Genomic DNA, 20,971 nt, shown 5'->3' on the forward strand with positions numbered 1-20,971 from the left:
ATCTAGTACTTTCAGTTATGATCCAACCCTCATGACCATAGGTGAGAGTAGGAATGAAGACTGACCAGTAGATTGAAAGCTTCGCCTTCTAGCTCAGCTCCCTTTTCGTCACAACAATGAATCATTCAATCAATTTTATTTATATAGCGCCAAATCACAACAAACAGTTGCCCCAAGGCGCTTTATATTGTAAGGCAAAAGCCATACAATAATTACAGAAAAACCCCAACGGTCAAAACGACCCCCTGTGAGCAAGCACTTGGCGACAGTGGGAAGGAAAAACTCCCTTTTAACAGGAAGAAACCTCCAGCAGAACCAGGCTCAGGGAGGGGCAGTCTTCTGCTGGGACTGGTTGGGGCTGAGGGGAGAGAATCAGGAAAAAGACATGCTGTGGAAGAGAGCAGAGATCAATCACTAATGATTAAATGCAGAGTGGTGCATACAGAGCAAAAAGAGAAAGAAACACTCAGTGCATCATGGGAACCCCCCAGCAGTCTAAGTCTATAGCAGCATAACTAAGGGATGGTTCAGGGTCACCTGATCCAGCCCTAACTATAAGCTTTAGCAAAAAGGAAAGTTTTAAGCCTAATCTTAAAAGTAGAGAGGGTGTCTGTCTCCCTGATCCGAATTGAGAGCTGGTTCCACAGGAGAGGAGCCTGAAAGCTGAAGGCTCTGCCTCCCATTCTACTCTTAAAAACCCTAGGAACTACAAGTAAGCCTGCAGTCTGAGAGCGAAGCGCTCTATTGGGGTGATATGGTACTATGAGGTCCCTAAGATAAGATGGGACCTGATTATTCAAAACCTTATAAGTAAGAAGACGAATTTTAAATTCTATTCTAGAATTAACAGGAAGCCAATGGAGAGAGGCCAATATGGGTGAAATATGCTCTCTCCTTCTAGTCAGTACTCTAACTGAAGGTGTTATGTGCCGACGCGGGTTGAGGAGCGGACCTGCGTCTGACTGAACCCAGCGCTAAATAACCAGAAAGCGGTTCCAAAAACAAAATTTTATTTTCCCTTCTTGTGCAATACTCGGTGTACAACATAAAAGTGCGTTTGTCTGGCGGAGTGAAGGACGGCGCGCTCTCCAGCGCCCAAAGGGATCGAAGCCCGGCGCTTCTGGACTCACATTCACCGCCAAACACCCCCCAGGTGGACACGACAAACTGACTCTGTGAAGGATAGAAGAGGTGAGGTAAGTCAACAGCTACAACTAATATCCTTCAAAGGCACACACTATCAGCAACACATTCACGTCTGAATTTAAGCTTTATGTAAATGAGCAGCTTCTCACAACAGGTGGAGGATCATCAGTCCGCACGCCACGGCCGTGAGAAGCGAGCTGCACAATTCTCATCAATGTTCAAATATACTGCGTAACAAAATACCAAATTACTATTAACACTTATTCAGACAATCAGTCACCTCTGATGTGTGCTGACAGCATGTGTCCCTCACCCGTCCTAATTCACAGGCACAATGTGTCAAACCCAGCGCGGTCCTCAGCGTCTCACAAACGAACGTCACAAGGTCGAGTTCCCGGCAATTCTGCTCGAATTACTCATGGCTTAAATGCAGAACGCCATCTCATTATCTGCTTCAGCTGAAAGTCCTCAAGTCTGCACGTGAGCATCATCCACAGGTGCTGCAAATCATGCTGATGAGGGAGAAGGACTCTTCTGCCAGCACCTTCTCCACAGACAAAAACCAGTTTGCAAACCACCTGGAGAGCAAAGAAAAGAAAACAACACCAAAATGTCCAGCCAAACCCCCCAACACACAACAGAAGGCTTTTCAGGGAACTTTTAGGACAACCTGATAATAATGAATTACAATAGTCCAGCCTAGAGGAAATAAATGCATGAATTGGTTTTTCAGCATCACTCTGAGACAAGACCTTTCTAATTTTAGAGATATTGCGCAAATGCAAAAAAGCAGTCCTACATATTTGCTTAATATGCGCATTGAAGGACATATCCTGATCAAAAATGACTCCAAGATTTCTGACAGTATTACTAGAGTCAGGGTAATGCCATCCAGAGTAAGGATCTGGTTACACACCATGTTTCTAAGATTTGTGGGGCCAAGTACAATAACTTCAGTTTTATCTGAATTTAAAAGCAGGAAATTAGAGGTCATCCATGTCTTTATGTCTGTAAGACATTCCTGCAGTTTAACTAATTGGTGTGTGTCCTCTGGCTTCATGGATAGATAAAGCTGGGTATCATCTGCGTAACAATGAAAATTTAAGCAATGCTTTCTAATAATACTGCCTAAGGGAAGCATGTATAAAGTGAATAAAATTGGTCCTAGCACAGAACCTTGTGGAACTCCATAATTAACCTTAGTCTGTGAAGAAAACTCCCCATTTACATGAACAAATTGTAATCTATTAGATAAATATGATTCAAACCACTGCAGCACAGTGCCTTTAATACCTATGGCATGCTCTAATCTCTGTAATAAAATTTTATGGTCAACAGTATCAAAAGCAGCACTGAGGTCTAACAGGACAAGCACAGAGATGAGTCCACTGTCTGAGGCCATAAGATCATTTGTAACCTTCACTAATGCTGTTTCTGTACTATGATGAATTCTAAAACCTGACTGAAACTCTTCAAATGCAGATGATCAGTTAGCTGTTTTACAACTACCCCTTCAAGAATTTCTGAGAGAAAAGGAAGGTTGGAGATTGGCCTATAATTAGCTAAAATAGCTGGGTCAAGTGATGGCTTTTTAACTAATGGTTTAATTACAGTACAGTACAGCGAATGCAACACCGCCCCTGCTGCACTGATTTTCTGGCCAACCTCATGCTCCATTGTCCCCTCACTTGTGAACAAGACCCTGAGGTACTTGAACTCATTCACTTGAGGTAAGGCTGTACTCCCTACCTGGAGTAGGCAATCCATCGGTTTCCTGCTGAGAACCATGGCCTCAGATTTAGAGGTTCTGATCCTCATCATAGTAGTAATAATAATTAATAATAATGTATTACAACTACATTATTTTAAACTGTCAACTCATAAATGTAAGTTTTTAACTTAATTACGTCCGACAAGGACATAATAAAATCATCGGCATTTATTTATTTGTCTGACTATATTATGCCAAAACTACTGCACAGATTTAGATGAAATTTTCAGCACAGATAGATATTAGGCCATGGAAGACTCCAAAAATGGAGGTGATATTGATCTGGAATCAGGATTTCAATTTGTATGCTTCACTTTGCAGGATTTTGAAGATTACATCAAAATTACTTAACGGATTTTCACCACACATTGGTGTTAGGCCTTGGAAGACTCTATTACATTTTGGAGGTGATCTGGATCCGGATTTGGATTCTGGATCAGGATTTCACTTTGTACACTTTTAAGGATTACGCTAAAACTTGTTCTTGGAGTCTCACCAAATTTGCACCACAAATAGATATTAGGCCATGGAAGACTACACTGAATTTTGGTCCAGATCTGGCTTCTGGATCAAGATTTTAATTTGTAAACTTCACTTTGTCAGATTTTGAGGATTACGTTAAAACTACTCAATGGATTTTCACCAAATTTTCACCACACATTGGTGTTAGGCCTTGGTGTTTCTGTTAGAAATACTACAAACTGAAATTAGGTGCCATTTTGGCAAATTAGGTAATTATGCTACTCAGTGCTTTTGAATTCAGGAAACATGCAGAAATCTTTCTGACTGGCCCAGATACTGAACATGATCAAATTATTTAAACCGGGGAGAAGACAGCTGTGTCCTTGTACTATGGAGGAATAAATGACAGCCTCGACAAAATTAGATGCCAGTGATTTAAAGAAAAGATTGTCAGGTGTTCAAAAGAGATTCAGGCACAGGTTTTGCCTCCAACTTCAGGTGCAGCAAAGTACCACTCACTACGTGTTTTCCATCAAATACATGAATGGAAGGAGAAAACCTAAATGCCACTGAATATAGGTGGAAGGAAAAGAATGACAAATCGTTCCAGTATGAACAGACCTGCCTCCAGCTCCTGACCACCTATTGGAAATTATTCACTTAACTGTAAAACTGGATGCAATACTTTGAAATGCACTTGTCACAAGCGTGGCCTTGAGTCTACATTTGCTTGTGGAGACTGCAAAGGTTCTAGATGCTGTAATGCAATGGATCCAGAAATTGTGACTGGAGTTGATGAATGAACAATCACAGAACTTCAAAACATGTTTGGGTGACTATGGAATCATCTTGCTCCGGGTTTTGTCTTTGGGATTCTCACGTGTTATTTGAACACCTCCTGAATCTGACAGTTATCTCATATGTGTTTGTTAGATGTTCTAAGCGTTATAGTAAAATAGATGTTCTTTTCAATAATGGTGATGCTTAATTAGCTTAATTATGATTATGTAATTAGCTAATTATCCAAAAAGGCACCCAATTTCAGTTTCTAAACACAGTGCAGGTGAATTTGGATTACATTTCAGTCCTTTTGATGACAGATACAAGATTTCCAGTTGTTTGACTGGTTCATTTGATGTTCATACCTATTTAACATAAATTTGCATATTTGGGTCCCTTCCATCCCTTCTATTCTTTATTTTTAATGTTATTCCTGGGGTATAACAGAGGGGAATCCCACATGAAACATTTCTTTTTTTGTAATTAGTGGTGGGTTGGAGACTTAAATTGAATAAGTTGACTGGACTAAGTGGCAGACATGTATGTGAGGGTAGTGCAGGACATGTACAAGGACAGTATGACAGTGATGAGATGCGCAGTAGGAATGAGAGAGTCATTCAAGGTGGAGGTGGGATTACAGCAAGGATCAGCTCTGAGTCCTTTCTTGTTTTCAGTGGTGATGGACAGGTTGATGGATAAGATCAGGCAGGAGTCTCCATGGACTGTGATTATGACACATTTGTAGTGAGAGTGGAGAACAGGTTGGGTCTGGCCTGGAGAGGTGGAGATATGCTCAGGAGAGAAAGGGAATGAAAGTCAGTAGGAGCAAGTCCATGTGTGTGAATGAGAGGGACCCCAGTGGAATAGTGCCTTTACAAGGAGTAAAAGTGATGAAAGTACAGTAGTTTAAATAATTGGGGTCAACTGTCCAAAGTAATGGAGAGTGTGGTACAGAGGTAAAGAAGAGTGCGGACAGGGTGGAGTGGGTGGAGAAAGGTGGCAGGAGTGATTTGTAACTGAAGAATATCAGCAAGAGTGAAGGAGAAAGTTTACAAGACAGTAGTGAGACCAGTTATGTTGGACGGCTTAGAGACGGTGACACGAACAAAAAGACAGGAGGCGGAGTTGAAGATGTTGAGATTCTCTTTGCGAGTGACGAGGACTGACAGGATTAGGAATGAACATGGTGGTTTGAACATGTGCAGCGGAGGGACAAAGGGTATATAGGGAGAAGGATGCTGAGGATGGACCGACCAGGCAGGAGGAGAAGAGAGAGGCCAAAGAGGAGGTTTATGGATGTGCTGAGGGAGGACAAGTAGGTGGCTGGTGAGACAGAAGAAGATACAGAGGACAGGGTGAGATGGAAATGACTGATCTGCTGTGGTTCCCCCTAATGGGAAGAGCTGAAAGAAGAAGAAGAAGACAGAGTGAACAGTTTAAAAGTAAACAGTTAAATAAAACATTCTTATATAAAGAACAAGAGCCATCTGAGATTTCTGACATCCACCAAGGGTTGATGAGGACTCAAAATAAAAGATATGTGATTCACATCATGACCCAGATTTTACCTGGATCCGGATTCCACAACACAATGCAATAACTGTATACTGTTTCAGAATGGTCCAACCAATCTAGATGTTGCAATCTGATATTTAATTCACAAGCTGAAACAAAAATAATCCTTAAGTCTACAAAGTGAATTCCTGATCCTGAATCTGGATCCAGATCCCCTCCAAAATTTAATGGATCTTCCATTGCCTAATATGGATCTGTGTTAAAATTTTTGTCAAAATCTGTGCAGTAGTTTTGACGTAATCTTGCTAACAGCCAGACAGACAAATAAATAAACGCCGATGATTATATTACGTATGCCCTTGGTTGGCTTAATTAAGTTACAAACTTTTTAACTGTAAACTTTTAAATTGTTCATTGTTAACTTTTTAACTGTAAACTTTTAGACTGTTCACGCTGTAATTAACTGTTAACTTTTTTACTGTTAACTCTGTAATGAACTTTTTTAACTAAATGTTTTAATTGTTCACTCTGAAATTAATTGTTAACTTTTTAAACTGCAAACTTTTAATCTGTTAACCCTATAATTAACTGTTGACTTTTAAACTGCAAACTTTTAGACTGTTAACTCTATAATTAACTGTTAACTCTGTAATAAACTTAACTTTTTAACTGTAAACTTCTAATTTGCTCACTCTGTAATGAACTGTTAACTTTTTAACTGTTAACTCTGTAATGAACTGAACTTTTTAACTATAAACTTCTAAATTGTTCACTCTGTAATTAACTGTTTTTAACTGTTAACTCTGTAATTAATTCATTATTGGTTTATTTGACAGGGACAGTGCATATTAATGAACGTACAATTGTATAGACAGTATATTCAATTCAATTTCAATTTTATTTATATAGCGCCAAATCACAACAAACAGTTGCCCCAAGGCGCTTTATATTGTAAGGCAAGGCCATACAATAATTACGTAAAAACCCCAAAGGTCAAAACGACCCCCTGTGAGCAAGCACTTGGCGACAGTGGGAAGGAAAAACTCCCTTTTAACAGGAAGAAACCTCCAGCAGAACCAGGCTCAGGGAGGGGCAGTCTTCTGCTGGGACTGGTTGGGGCTGAGGGAGAGAACCAGGAAAAAGACATGCTGTGGAGGGGAGCAGAGATCAATCACTAATGATTAAATGCAGAGTGGTGCATACAGAGCAAAAAGAAAAAGAAACACTCAGTGCATTATGGGAACCCCCCAGCAGTCTAAGTCTATAGCAGCATTACTAAGGGATGGTTCAGGGTCACCTGATCCAGCCCTAACTATAAGTTTTAGCAAAAAGGAAAGTTTTAAGCCTAATCTTAAACGTAGAGAGGGTGTCTGTCTCCCTGATCCGAATTGGGAGCAGGTTCCACAGGAGAGGAGCCTGAAAGCTGAAGGCTCTGCCTCCCATTCTACTCTTACAAACCCTAGGAACTACAAGTAAGCCTGCAGTCTGAGAGCGAAGCGCTCTATTGGGGTGATATGGTACTATGAGGTCCCTAAGATAAGAAGGGACCTGATTATTCAAAACCTTATAAGAAGAAGAATTTTAAATTCTATTCTAGAATTAACAGGAAGCCAATGAAGAAAGGCCAATATGGGTGAGATATGCTCTCTCCTTCTAGTCCCCGTCAGTACTCTAGCTGCAGCATTTTGAATTAAGTGACGGCTTTTCATGGAACTTTTAGGACAACCTGATAATAATGAATTACAATAGTCCAGCCTAGAGGAAATAAATGCATGAATTAGTTTTTCAGCATCACTCTGAGACAAGACCTTTCTAATTTTAGAGATATTGCGTAAATGCAAAAAAGCAGTCTTACATATTTGTTTAATATGTGCTTTGAATGACATATCCTGATAAAAAATGACTCCAAGATTTCTCACAGTATTACTAGAGGTCAGGGTAATGCCATCCAGAGTAAGGATCTGGTTAGACACCATGTTTCTAAGATTTGTGGGGCCAAGTACAATAACTTCAGTTTTATCTGAGTTTAAAAGCAGGAAATTAGAGGTCATCCATGTCCTTATGTCTGTAAGACAATCCTGCAGTTTAGCTAATTGGTGTGTGTCCTCTGGCTTCATGGATAGATAAAGCTGGGTATCATCTGCGTAACAATGAAAATTTAAGCAATGCCCTCTAATAATACTGCCTAAGGGAAGCATGTATAAAGTGAATAAAATTGGTCCTAGCACAGAACCTTGTGGAACTCCATAATTAACCTTAGTCTGTGAAGAAGATTCCTCATTTACATGAACAAATTGTAATCTATTAGATAAATATGATTCAAACCACCGCAGCGCAGTGCCTTTAATACCTATGGCATGCTCTAATCTCTGTAATAAAATTTTATGGTCAACAGTATCAAAAGCAGCACTGAGGTCTAACAGAACAAGCACAGAGATGAGTCCACTGTCTGAGGCCATAAGAAGATCATTTGTAACCTTCACTAATGCTGTTTTTGTACTATGATGAATTCTAAAACCTGACTGAAACTCTTCAAATAGACCATTCCTCTGCAGATGATCAGTTAGCTGTTTTACAACTACCCTTTCAAGAATTTTTGAGAGAAAAGGAAGGTTGGAGATTGGCCTATAATTAGCTAAGATAGCTGGGTCAAGTGATGGCTTTTTAAGTAATGGTTTAATTACTGCCACCTTAAAAGCCTGTGGTACATAGCCAACTAATAAAGATAGATTGATCATATTTAAGATCGAAGCATTAAATAATGGTAGGGCTTCCTTGAGCAGCCTGGTAGGAATGGGGTCCAATAGACATGTTGATGGTTTGGATGAAGTAACTAATGAAAATAACTCAGACAGAACAATCAATCAATCAATCAATCAATTTTATTTTTATATAGCGCCAAATCACAACAAACAGTTGCCCCAAGGCGCTTTATATTGTAAGGCAAGGCCATACAATAATTATGTAAAACCCCAACGGTCAAAACGACCCCCTGTGAGCAAGCACTTGGCTACAGTGGGAAGGAAAAACTCCCTTTTAACAGGAAGAAACCTCCAGCAGAACCAGGCTCAGGGAGGGGCAGTCTTCTGCTGGGACTGGTTGGGGCTGAGGGAGAGAACCAGGAAAAAGACATGCTGTGGAGGGGAGCAGAGATCGATCACTAATGATTAAATGCAGAGTGGTGCATACAGAGCAAAAAGAGAAAGAAACAGTGCATTATGGGAACCCCCCAGCAGTCTACGTCTATAGCAGCATAACTAAGGGATGGTTCAGGGTCACCTGATCCAGCCCTAACTATAAGCTTTAGCAAAAAGGAAAGTTTTAAGCCTAATCTTAAAAGTAGAGAGGGTGTCTGTCTCCCTGATCTGAATTGGGAGCTGGTTCCACAGGAGAGGAGCCTGAAAGCTGAAGGCTCTGCCTCCCATTCTACTCTTACAAACCCTAGGAACTACAAGTAAGCCTGCAGTCTGAGAGCGAAGCGCTCTATTGGGGTGATATGGTACTACGAGGTCCCTAAGATAAGATGGGACCTGATTATTCAAAACCTTATAAGTAAGAAGAAGAATTTTAAATTCTATTCTAGAATTAACAGGAAGCCAATGAAGAGAGGTCAATATGGGTGAGATATGCTCTCTCCTTCTAGTCCCCGTTAGTACTCTAGCTGCAGCATTTTGAATTAACTGAAGGCTTTTTAGGGAACTTTTAGGACAACCTGATAATAATGAATTACAATAGTCCAGCCTAGAGGAAATAAATGCATGAATTAGTTTTTCAGCATCACTCTGAGACAAGACCTTTCTAATTTTAGAGATATTGCGTAAATGCAAAAAAGCAGTCCTACATATTTGTTTAATATGCGCTTTGAATGACATATCCTGATCAAAAATGACTCCAAGATTTCTCACAGTATTACTAGAGGTCAGGGTAATGCCATCCAGAGTAAGGATCTGGTTAGACACCATGTTTCTAAGATTTGTGGGGCCAAGTACAATAACTTCAGTTTTATCTGAGTTTAAAAGCAGGAAATTAGAGGTCATCCATGTCTTTATGTCTGGAAGACAATCCTGCAGTTTAGCTAATTGGTGTGTGTCCTCTGGCTTCATGGATAGATAAAGCTGGGTATCATCTGCATAACAATGAAAATTTAAGCAATACCGTCTAATAATACTGCCTAAGGGAAGCATGTATAAAGTGAATAAAATTGGTCCTAGCACAGAACCTTGTGGAACTCCATAATTAACTTTAGTCTGTGAAGAAGATTCCCCATTTACATGAACAAATTGTAATCTATTAGACAAATATGATTCAAACCACCGCAGCGCAGTGCCTTTAATACCTATGGCATACTCTAATCTCTGTAATAAAATTTTATGGTCAACAGTATCAAAAGCAGCACTGAGGTCTAACAGAACAAGCACAGAGATGAGACAATCGGAGAGAAAGAGTCTAACCAAATACCGGCATCACTGAAAGCAGCCAAAGATAACGATACGTCTTTGGGATGGTTATGAGTAATTTTTTCTCTAATAGTTAAAATTTTATTAGCAAAGAAAGTCATGAAGTCATTACTAGTTAAAGTTAAAGGAATACTCGGCTCAATAGAGCTCTGACTCTTTGTCAGCCTGGCTACAGTGCTGAAAAGAAACCTGGGGTTGTTCTTATTTTCTTCAATTAGTGATGAGTAGTAAGATGTCCTAGCTTTACGGAGGGCTTTTTTATAGAGCAACAGACTCTTTTCCAGGCTAAGTGAAGATCTTCTAAATTAGTGAGACGCCATTTCCTCTCCAACTTACGGGTTATCTGCTTTAAGCTGCGAGTTTGTGAGTTATACCACGGAGTCAGGCACTTCTGATTTAAAGCTCTCTTTTTCAGAGGAGCTACAGCATCCAAAGTTGTCTTCAATGAGGATGTAAAACTATTGACGAGATACTCTATCTCAATTACAGAGTTTAGGTAACTACTCTGCACTGTGTTGGTATATGGCATTAGGGAACATAAAGAAGGAAACATATCCTTAAACCTAGTTACAGTGCTTTCTGAAAGACTTCTAGTGTAATGAAACTTATTCCCCACTGCTGGGTAGTCCATCAGAGTAAATGTAAATGTTATTAAGAAATGATCAGACAGAAGGGAGTTTTCAGGGAATACTGTTAAGTCTTCAATTTCCATACCATAAGTCAGAACAAGATCTAAGATATGCTTAAAGTGGTGGGTGGACTCATTTACATTTTGAGCAAAGCCAATTGAGTCTAATAATAGATTAAATGCAGTGTTGAGGCTGTCAATCTCAGCATCTGTGTGGATGTTAAAATCACCCACTATAATTATCTTATCTGAGCTAAGCACTAAGTCAGACAAAAGTTCTGAAAATTCACAGAGAAACTCACAGTAACGACCAGGAGGACGATAGATAACAACAAATAAAACTGGTTTTTGGGACTTCCAATTTGGATGGACAAGACTAAGAGTCAAGCTTTCAAATGAATTAAAGCTCTGTCTGGGTTTTTGATTAATTAATAAGCTGGAATGGAAGATTGCTGCTAATCCTCCACCTCGGCCCGTGCTACGAGCGTTCTGGCAGTTAGTGTGACTCGGGGGTGTTGACTCATTTAAACTAACATATTCATCCTGCTGTAACCAGGTTTCTGTAAGGCAGAATAAATCAATATGTTGATCAATTATTATATCATTTACTAACAGGGACTTAGAAGAGAGAGACCTAATGTTTAATAGACCACATTTAGCTGTTTTAGTCTGTGGTGCAGTTGAAGGTGCTATATTATTTTTTCTTTTTGAATTTTTATGCTTAAATAGATTTTTGCTGGTTATTGGTGGTCTGGGAGCAGGCACCGTCTCTACGGGGATGGGGTAATGAGGGGATGGCAGGGGGAGAGAAGCTGCAGAGAGGTGTGTAAGACTACAACTCTGCTTCCTGGTCCCAACCCTGGATAGTCACGGTTTGGAGGATTTAAGAAAATTGGCCATATTTCTAGAAATGAGAGCTGCTCCATCCAAAGTGGGATGGATGCCGTCTCTCCTAACAAGACCAGGTTTTCCCTAGAAGCTTTGCCAATTATCTATGAAGCCCACCTCATTTTTTGGACACCACTCAGACAGCCAGCAATTCAAGGAGAACATGCGGCTAAACATGTCACTCCCGGTCCGATTGGGGAGGGGCCCAGAGAAAACTACAGAGTCCGACATTGTTTTTGCAAAGTTACACACCGATTCAATGTTAATTTTAGTGACCTCCGATTGGCGTAACTGGGTGTCATTACTGCCGACGTGAATTACAATCTTACCAAATTTACGCTTAGCCTTAGCCAGCAGTTTCAAATTTCCTTCAATGTCGCCTGCTCTGGCCCCCGGAAGACAATTGACTATGGTTGCTGGTGTCGCTAACTTCACATTTCTCAAAACAGAGTCGCCAATAACCAGAGTTTGATCCTCGGCGGGTGTGTCGCCGAGTGGGGAAAAACGGTTAGAAATGTGAACGGGTTGGCGGTGTACACGGGGCTTCTGTTTAGGGCTACGCTTCCTCCTCACAGTCACCCAGCCGGCCTGCTTTCCCGGCTGCTCGGGATCTGCCAGAGGGAAACTAACGGCGGCTAAGCTACCTCTCCAATTCACCCAGCCTGGCCTCCAAAGCTACGAATAAGCTACACTTATTACAAGTACCATTACTGCTAAAGGAGGCCGAGGAATAACTAAACATTTCACACCCAGAGCAGAAAAGTGCGGGAGAGACAGGAGAAGTCGCCATGCTAAACCGACTAAGAGCTAGTAGCTGCGCTAAGCTAGCGGATTCCTAAAAACACGCAAAGTGAATAACGTGTAAATAATTTAGAGGTGATTCAGCAGAGGGAGTGCTTTAGTTAAGGCACGTGAAGATTACACTGTGAAACAAATCGTTATCTAGGTAAATAGATCAATCTAACTGCGCAGATTAAACAGCTAACAGATACAGCAAAACAGCAAAACACCGCTGTGCTCCGGAACAGGAAGTGATACAATACCGCAGTGAGAGCCAACCACCAGTAGAGGCCTGGCCAACTTTGATCATTGGTCTGAGCTGTGGATTAACGTGCCCTATATATATATACATATATATAGGGCACACAATTTAACGTAAATACGCCAGATTTAGCACAATGCTAGTTTCCATCCGTAGTCCCCAAACATAAAATATAAAACATTTAATAAACATAAAACACATTGATAATTTACAGTATAATACAGTGTCATATTTTAATGTAACCCAGAGCCATGTAAAAGAGGAGTTATCTGTTCCGGTCAAGATGGGGGTTAAAATGCTGTTGTCTCAATATAAAGTGCAGGCCTATGTGCAGGAAAGTGCTGAGGTAGAATTCAGTTGTAGATGTGTACAGGTACAGTCAGTTTTATTATAAGGTGCTAAATTAAAGCGCTTTGTCGCGATGGTAAAGTGCTAGATACAGCTGCAGTGTCTCTTTAAAGTGCTGGTGTGCATAAGCTTACCTATGTGTTGTTGTGTACATGTATGTGAAAGTATATTGTATCTGCATGTCTTTGACTAGTAATGATTACAGGTTTGGTTATCTTTCAGCCATGTTTTAAGCTGTAAAGCAAATGTGGGGCTGGACCTTATTGTAGTTGGCAAAGTATTCCATGTGCTGTAATTAACTAACTTTTTAACTGTAAACTACTAAATTGTTCACTCTGTAATTAACTGTTTGTAACTGTTAAATCTGTAATGAACTATTAACTTTTTAACTATTAATTCTGTAACAAACTGAACTTTTTAACTGTAAACTAAATTGTTCACTCTGTAATTAGTGTTAACTTTTTAACTGTTAACTCTTCAACTGTAAGCAAATATGTCAGAGTTGACTTCAGACAGTGAATTTATTTTTGGTCTTTGGGTCTTTTTTTTTCCTTAAGCTTCATAAGCGGAATCTTTGCTCTCTCTTGAACCTTCACGGAAGAGCCACTGAGGGGCAATGAAGCGTTTGGCACTGAAACGTTCCGATGCGTTTGGACACTCACGTTAAATTGGACGCTGTGGTTTTGGCACAGGGGCGTGTGCTCAGAGTGCTCCTCTGCTTTTGTCTGTTTGGGGCTGAATGCAGTGAGCCGGGGGATTTGTGGTGCTGTTTGGGGGCCGGTTGCGGCCCTGGACCAGGGGTCCTGATGATTTGTGTGCAGCCTGGCTCTGGTTTTGTTCCTGCTGAGGTCCATTTGAATAAGAATGATCCCAATAGAGTGGCTGAGGCAGAAAGAAAGCCAAACAAAAGGACAGAGGAGCTGGATTTGGACCCGGGACAAACCAGGAGACGAGTGAAAAGGAGTGCAGGGCGGACATCCACAATGGAACAATTCACCTTCTAATCGCTTTGATATATTATACATGCCTGAAGACTCTAAACATTGTGTAATTATTTATAAATGACTGTCCCCCCCGTTCCTTCACAATAAAAGCACTGCAGGTCTCTGCAGCTTTCCTTCCAAATAAAAGCCTCCGTGTTTCAGTGAGCTGCAAACGAAATGAATGGAATAATTAATGGAAAATTGTATGCCTGTCTCATAAAGACGTCTTTAAAAAACACTTAAAGAAAATTGGTCCATGCTTGTGTGCACTCATGCTGGACACTTTTACTGCTGTGAGTCCTTTCAGACGAAATGAAAAGAGAGACAAAAAGCTGAAAACTTAAACAGCAGATAACAATGACCCAATGTGACAAAGGTCATGACCTTTGAAAATAACAGAAAAATTCTAAGTTGTGCTCAAACATGACGCAGATATCAGAACATAAAAATTCAACTCTGCATGTTTCTGCTCAGAGACATTCACCTGAAGTGTTTAATAGAAGAAATAAGGAAACGTCACTCGCTCTTCATTCATGTGCACACAAGTCAGTGAAAAAGGAAATTTCACTTCAACAGTGAAAAGTTGAATCATTTCCTTTTTCCAAATTCAGGGAAACATCAGGCTGAAAATTCCACCACAGTCTGAAACTGGATTCTTTACAAAGTTACAATGTCTTTGTTTTGAAAACTTCCTCTTGATGGAAGGAAACTAATCAGCTTCAAATCTCACAAAGTGACGGAAAATAATCCACTGTGGCTCACGGAGGAGAGCAACACCACAGACAGGAAGAGGGAATGTGATAATTGATACACAGTGAAATCACATTACTTCAAAACGTGACGAACTCACGTCTGAACGTTATTTGTTGGTGCCATCTGCTGAGTCTGGGTCTGCTTCAGGTTTCTTTTCACTGTCTCCGGTGTGCTGGCTCAGGTTCCAATATTAGCACCTTGGGGTGATTTATGATTTGATATATAAATGCAATTAAAATGTACAAAGAAATACACATATTCAGGCAGTTTTCAGCTCATCCTGTTATTATTAAATCTTGTTGATCCTGTTTGTTCGGGGTCCACAGCGGGTCCAGAACAGAACACAGGGACCGCATGTCTCAGTGAGACTACCTGGATAAATAAGATCTGCATTGGGTTTTGGCACAAGTATTACACCGGATGCCCTTCCTGACACACAGATTGGCTGCTTTGCTTCTTTATAAAACGTCATTCCAAAAAGAAAAACCTGAATTATCCAAACAAATCACCACTTTCAAATGTTTCAGAGAGCTGGCTGCGCGTGCGTGTGTCTGGGAGAAAATGAAGCCCGTCATTTTAAAAAAGGCAAAATAAAAACATTCCTTCTGATCTAATTTTCCTTTGATGCTGAAAACGTTTTTCTAAATGACGCACGGATGACGTCATTTGCGTGCTGTTCGGCTTTTCATCTTTTTCAGTGACTTTTTTTTTCTGTCGTGTGTGTGTGTGTGTGTGTGTGTGTGTGTGGGGGGGGGGGGGGGGGGGGTGATGCTATTGCGTACTGCGTGTGTGTGCGTGTGGTTCGCGTGGCCGGCCCGCGGCTCTGATTGGCTGATCGTGATTAACGGCACGCTTCTGCGCGCGAGACGAACAAACACCGCAGGCGTCTCTATGTTAATGAGGTGCGCGCGCGGCACGGGGCAGACCTGACGCTCTTTGTGCGCTCCCGGTTTATAAGCGGGTTGAGGCCGGTCGTGTGCCACGAGCTGGACCCAGAGCGAACAGGCGCGTGCCGATCCGTCCTCCTTCTCCCAGCAGCTCAGGTAAGTCCGCGTGCAGCTCACCTTCTGCAGCCTCCACCGCGCGCGGCTGCCCGGTCCCGGTTCTGAGCCGGTTCTGCTTTGTGTCCACAGATACCCGTGACATGGACGTGGACAGCAGCAGCAGCTGTGACTTCTTCTCGCTCACCGACGACGAGGACTCCTGCTGCGGCTCGCGCGCCGCCTTTCCCGCGCCCGACCCGCAGCCGCGGAAGCGGCGCCGCGGGCGCGCGCGCACCGACGCCACCGTGCAGGTGGTGAAGAAGAACCGGCGGCTGAAGGCCAACGACCGGGAGCGGAACCGCATGCACAACCTGAACGACGCGCTGGACGCGCTGCGCGGGGTTCTGCCCGCCTTTCCGGACGAGACCAAACTCACCAAGATCGAGACTCTGCGCTTCGCGCACAACTACATCTGGGCGCTGTCGGAGACCATCCGCATCGCGGACCTGCAGGGCGGCAAGTCCGCGGACGGGCCGCCGCTGCTGAGCCCGGCCCCGAGTCCCGGCAGCGACTCCTGGACCTCCGGTGGCTCGCCCTCGTCCTCCCCAGCGTACTGCGCCTCCAGCCCGGGCAGCCCCGCCGTGCCAGAACGCTTCGGATACGTGCACGCGGATGCGCTCTGCCGCTTCCGCGGCTTAGTGCCGCGTGTCTACTGACGGAGAAGTGATCCGGATCAGACTGAAGCCACTGTTTGCCTTATTAATTATTGTTATTATTATTATTAATTATTATTATTATCATCATCATTGAGCCTCGTTCAGAAATGTTCCTGCGGACTGAGAATAACTTGACTTGTGTTTTTATTCAGCTGGCTTTTTTGTTTGTTTGTTTTAAATCCGTCATTTTATTGTTTTGTAATTAGTAACGCGTGAGAAATCGGTTTTCTCACTTTGTCACCGTCTGGACTTTTTTTTTTTTTTTTTTTTTTTTTTTTGCTGTCCTTGTTTTATTTATTCAATCGTTCGTTAGAAGAAATTTGTATTTTGTACATAAAGAGATTTTTATTCTATTTACTTGGACTTTGGTGCTAAAGCCATTTTCTACAGAATAAAATTATAACGTTTGTATAAAACAAATGTTCTGACACTTTGTTTGATCATCAAAGCAAATAATGTGTAAGTACTATAATACAAATCATACAATAATATTTAACCTGCATGTGAAGTGAAACACGTGTCAAAATTAGGTTTAATATTTTAAAGATTAAAAAAACAGTTTGATATACAGTTTGATACAGGTGGAAAAACAAGTTTTCTGTAATACACATTATCGTTTCTTGGGGTCTATATTTTTGAGAGTTTTTTCCCACCATTTCTTGATTTTAACATTAATCTGGTTTGGAAGCAGGAAGAATATGAGGTTCAGCATCTTGCTCAAGGACATTTCGACACACAGAGGACTCAGTCAGAGGTCAAACAGACCGAGTTTTCTGTTCAAGGAACAACAACAAAAAAATGGCCAATTACGAAAACTATGGATTTTAGTTTGAAAATCTACAAACTGCAGCGAATAATAATAATAAATGTTGTTATTAATATTATTATTCGTAGAAATAGTAGTGTATATTTTTTTATTTTATTTTACATTAACTTTTTATTTAGGATGGCTGATTTGTAAAAATGTTTCCCAGGCCATTATAAAAGTCATCATCATAGTAATGCGTGCATTATATTATTATTTTGGTCTGTAAAGTTTTACATTTTCCTAAATCTACTAAAACGTGACAGTAAAATTAAATAAAATATTGTATAATAATAATAAATCCATTTTGGTCAAATTCATTTTAGCAGATCAGTAAAAGTCTGAGAACCGAAAGTGCACTAATTGAATTTATTTAGTACAATTCAGACACTTAGCGACCACAAGAATCCGACTGTTTAATTCAACGTAAGATTAAAATAAATAACTAAAGCTCGACTGAGGCTCATTAAAACTTATTTTAAATAATTATTTAAAATATCTTATCAAGACAGCTTTAATGTTTGGTAGTTTTTCCTGCAAATAAATGAGACATGAAAACAATCAAACGGTGACGTTCTGCTCATAAACACAAAATACATGACGTCATAAAGTGGACATTTATTCATTTAAAATCACTCATCTAGAAGTTTGACAATTAAACAGAAGTTAGATTTTTTTCAACGTCATCTTGTCACGTTCATAAAGCCTTTTCGCTGCGTGCACGCGGCCTGTGCGGGTTATTGTCGGAGTGCGCGGGGCCGTGCGCTAATTGAGCGGGATTAACCGTCGCGTGCACCTGCGCACAAAACAATGAGACGCAAAAACTTTTGTGTCCGCAGAGACCGAAGACAAAAAGTGCCAACGGAATTCACAGCCACGCGCGCGCAGTCAAACTGTAAATTCACCTGAAAATCATCAACCAGGGACGGAGGTCCAGAAATATTTCGACAAGGACAAAGGTGACTGCGTCTTTAATATGAGGATAATGACGTCATCGTGAGAATAAATGCAGTTTTTGTATCTGAGGAAAAGTTTGCTGCTTCCAGATGTTTGTTATTCTCTCATCGCTTCATTCAGTCTGAAGGTCAGACTTTTATTTCTGTTCAACTCAAACCATGAAGACGTGAAGACTGAAACACATGACCTCCAGACTGGAGCCTGATCTCAGACCTGAGCCACAAAACCTGCACCGTGAAAACTCCTATTTTAACTCTGTGTTAAAGTCACTACAATTATAATTTAACTCTGTTGAGGTGGATTTTTTTTAACTCTGCTAATTCTCAGAGTTAATCTTGAAATTGCACATGTGCAATTTAACCCAGTGAAGGTGTTATTTTAACACTGTTCTCAGACTTAACCTTCGTTAAAGTCACTAGACATGTCATTTAACTCTGAAGGTGTCATTTTAACACTGTTCTCAGACAACCTTCGTGAAAGTCACAAGAACTAGACGTGTCATTTAACTCTGAAGGTGTCATTTTAACACTGTTCTCAGACAACCTTCGTTAAAGTCACGAGAACTAGACGTTTCATTTAACTCTGAAGGTGTTATTTTAACACTTCTCAGACTTAACCTTCGTTAAAGTCACTAGACATGTCATTTAACTCTGAAGGTGTCATTTTAACACTGTTCTCAGACAACCTTCGTTAAAGTCACTAGAACTAGACGTGTCATTTAACCCTAAAGGTGTCATTTTAACACTGTTCTCAGACAGCCTTCGTTAAAGTCACTAGAACTAGATGTGTCATTTAACCCTGAAGGTGTCATTTTAACACTGTTCTCAGACTTAACCTTTGTTAAAGTCACTAGACGTGTCATTTAACTCTGAAGGTGTCATTTTAACACCGTTCTCAGACAACCTTCGTTAAAGTCACTAGAGCTAGACGTGTCATTTAACTCTGAAGGTGTTATTTTAACACTGTTCTCAGACTTAACCTTCGTTAAAGTCACTAGACATGTCATTTAACTCTGAAGGTGTCATTTTAACACTGTTCTCAGACAACCTTCGTTAAAGTCACTAGAACTAGATGTGTCATTTAACCCTAAAGGTGTCATTTTAACACTGTTCTGACAGCCTTCGTTAAAGTCACTAGAACTAGATGTGTCATTTAACCCTGAAGGTGTCATTTTAACACTGTTCTCAAACTTAACCTTCGTTAAAGTCACTAGACATGTCATTTAACTCTGAAGGTGTCATTTTAACACTGTTCTCAGACAGCCTTCGTTAAAGTCACTAGAACTAGATGTGTCATTTAACCCTGAAGGTGTCACTTTAACACTGTTCTCAGACTTAACCTTCATTAAAGTCACTAGACATGTCATTTAACTCTGAAGGTGTCATTTTAACACTGTTCTCAGACAACCTTCGTTAAAGTCACTAGAACTAGACGTGTCATTTAACCCTGAAGGTGTCATTTTAACACTGTTCTCAGACAATCTTCGTTAAAGTCACTAGACGTGTAATTTATCTCTGTTGTCCTTTCAGCTGCACTCGTTTTGTCCGGGATCGCCACAGTGGACACAGTCAGATCCACATCAGTATTTTGGCTCAGGTTTTATGCCGGATGCCCTTCCTGACGCAACTCCAGTTTTATGTGGGAAAACACACACAGCCCCTGGTTTTCTGAAGAGGTCTCCCATTCGAGTCCTAACCAGGCTCCACACCGCTTAGGCTAGTATCTCACTGACACATGACTGGTGGAGAGGAGGCGGAGACACAAAATTGCGTGAAAACAGGTGAAAAAGTGACAACTTTTTCATGTGGCATCTCACTGAGTTGGTCCTCCAGGCACACATGCACATGGTGGCCGCTGATAGCCATCCAGAGTGGCAGTGAAAATATGTTCACAAATGTTAAGCAGTCCGCACACATACTGTGCGAGAGCCACTGATAGCTGTGCGGCACACACGCAACAGTCGAGTGGCACTGGCGCGACCTTTGCAGGTGCAAGGATTTACACGCAGATGCTCTGTGAAGGTGTCATTTTAACTCTGTGCATGAGTTGACTGAGAAATGTGGAGAAAAAAATAATTTTCTAACAAGTCAGTTAAATTATTTATACAGCACCAAATCACAAAAAAGAACCCATGTGCACACGCATGGAGCTGTGACAGTGATGTTACCTCATAACCAGAAGGTTATGGGTTCAAATCCAATTGGAGATCTTCCGCTGTGGTGTTCCTGTAAAGACTCAAATAGTGTTGAAGTAGTCTAATACTAAAATTACACTCCTTCTTGTAAAAGTTAAAATGTTAATATTGTCGAAAGGTGGTAGAGCCTGTGTTCTGTCGAGATGAGGTGCGTCGTCGAGATGAGGTTCCTCGCGTAACTGCATATGTGTGCACTGAAAAAATTACTTGATGAAGTTTGCTTATTTTGATGGGCAAGTAAATGTATAAATTGCTCATCTGAACGTAGTAATGTATAAAATCTACTCACTATAAAACGTAAGTATTCTTAACCTGGAGTTAGCTTATTTCGACAGGCAAAATATACATATACATAAATTTATGCTCCTAATGTAAAATATAGAAAATATTTTACTTACTAGGCTATAAATACACTGAATACAATTAATAAAAAAAAACTTTGACGGAAAAAAAACAAAAAACAAAATGCGCATGTGCAGTTGCACGTTGAGTGAGTTACATCATCTCCCCATGTGCAGTTGCACGAGGCACCTCATCTCGACG

General features: G+C 40.9%; 1 protein-coding gene across 1 annotated transcript; it reads left to right on the top strand.

Annotated features, from left to right (window-relative positions):
- The first annotated feature begins 15,746 nt into the window (after positions 1–15,746).
- Positions 15,747–16,497, top strand: neurog1 (neurogenin 1). The gene is made up of 2 exons (XM_034181606.1): positions 15,747–15,816; positions 15,907–16,497. Exon 2 carries the CDS (start codon positions 15,918–15,920, stop codon positions 16,470–16,472), a length of 555 nt encoding a protein of 184 aa, XP_034037497.1. The 5' UTR covers positions 15,747–15,816; positions 15,907–15,917; the 3' UTR covers positions 16,473–16,497.
- The last annotated feature ends 4,474 nt before the right edge of the window (positions 16,498–20,971 follow it).

The sequence above is a fragment of the Thalassophryne amazonica genome, chromosome 11, assembly GCF_902500255.1.
Source record: "Thalassophryne amazonica chromosome 11, fThaAma1.1, whole genome shotgun sequence".
Classification (NCBI taxonomy): domain Eukaryota; kingdom Metazoa; phylum Chordata; class Actinopteri; order Batrachoidiformes; family Batrachoididae; genus Thalassophryne; species Thalassophryne amazonica.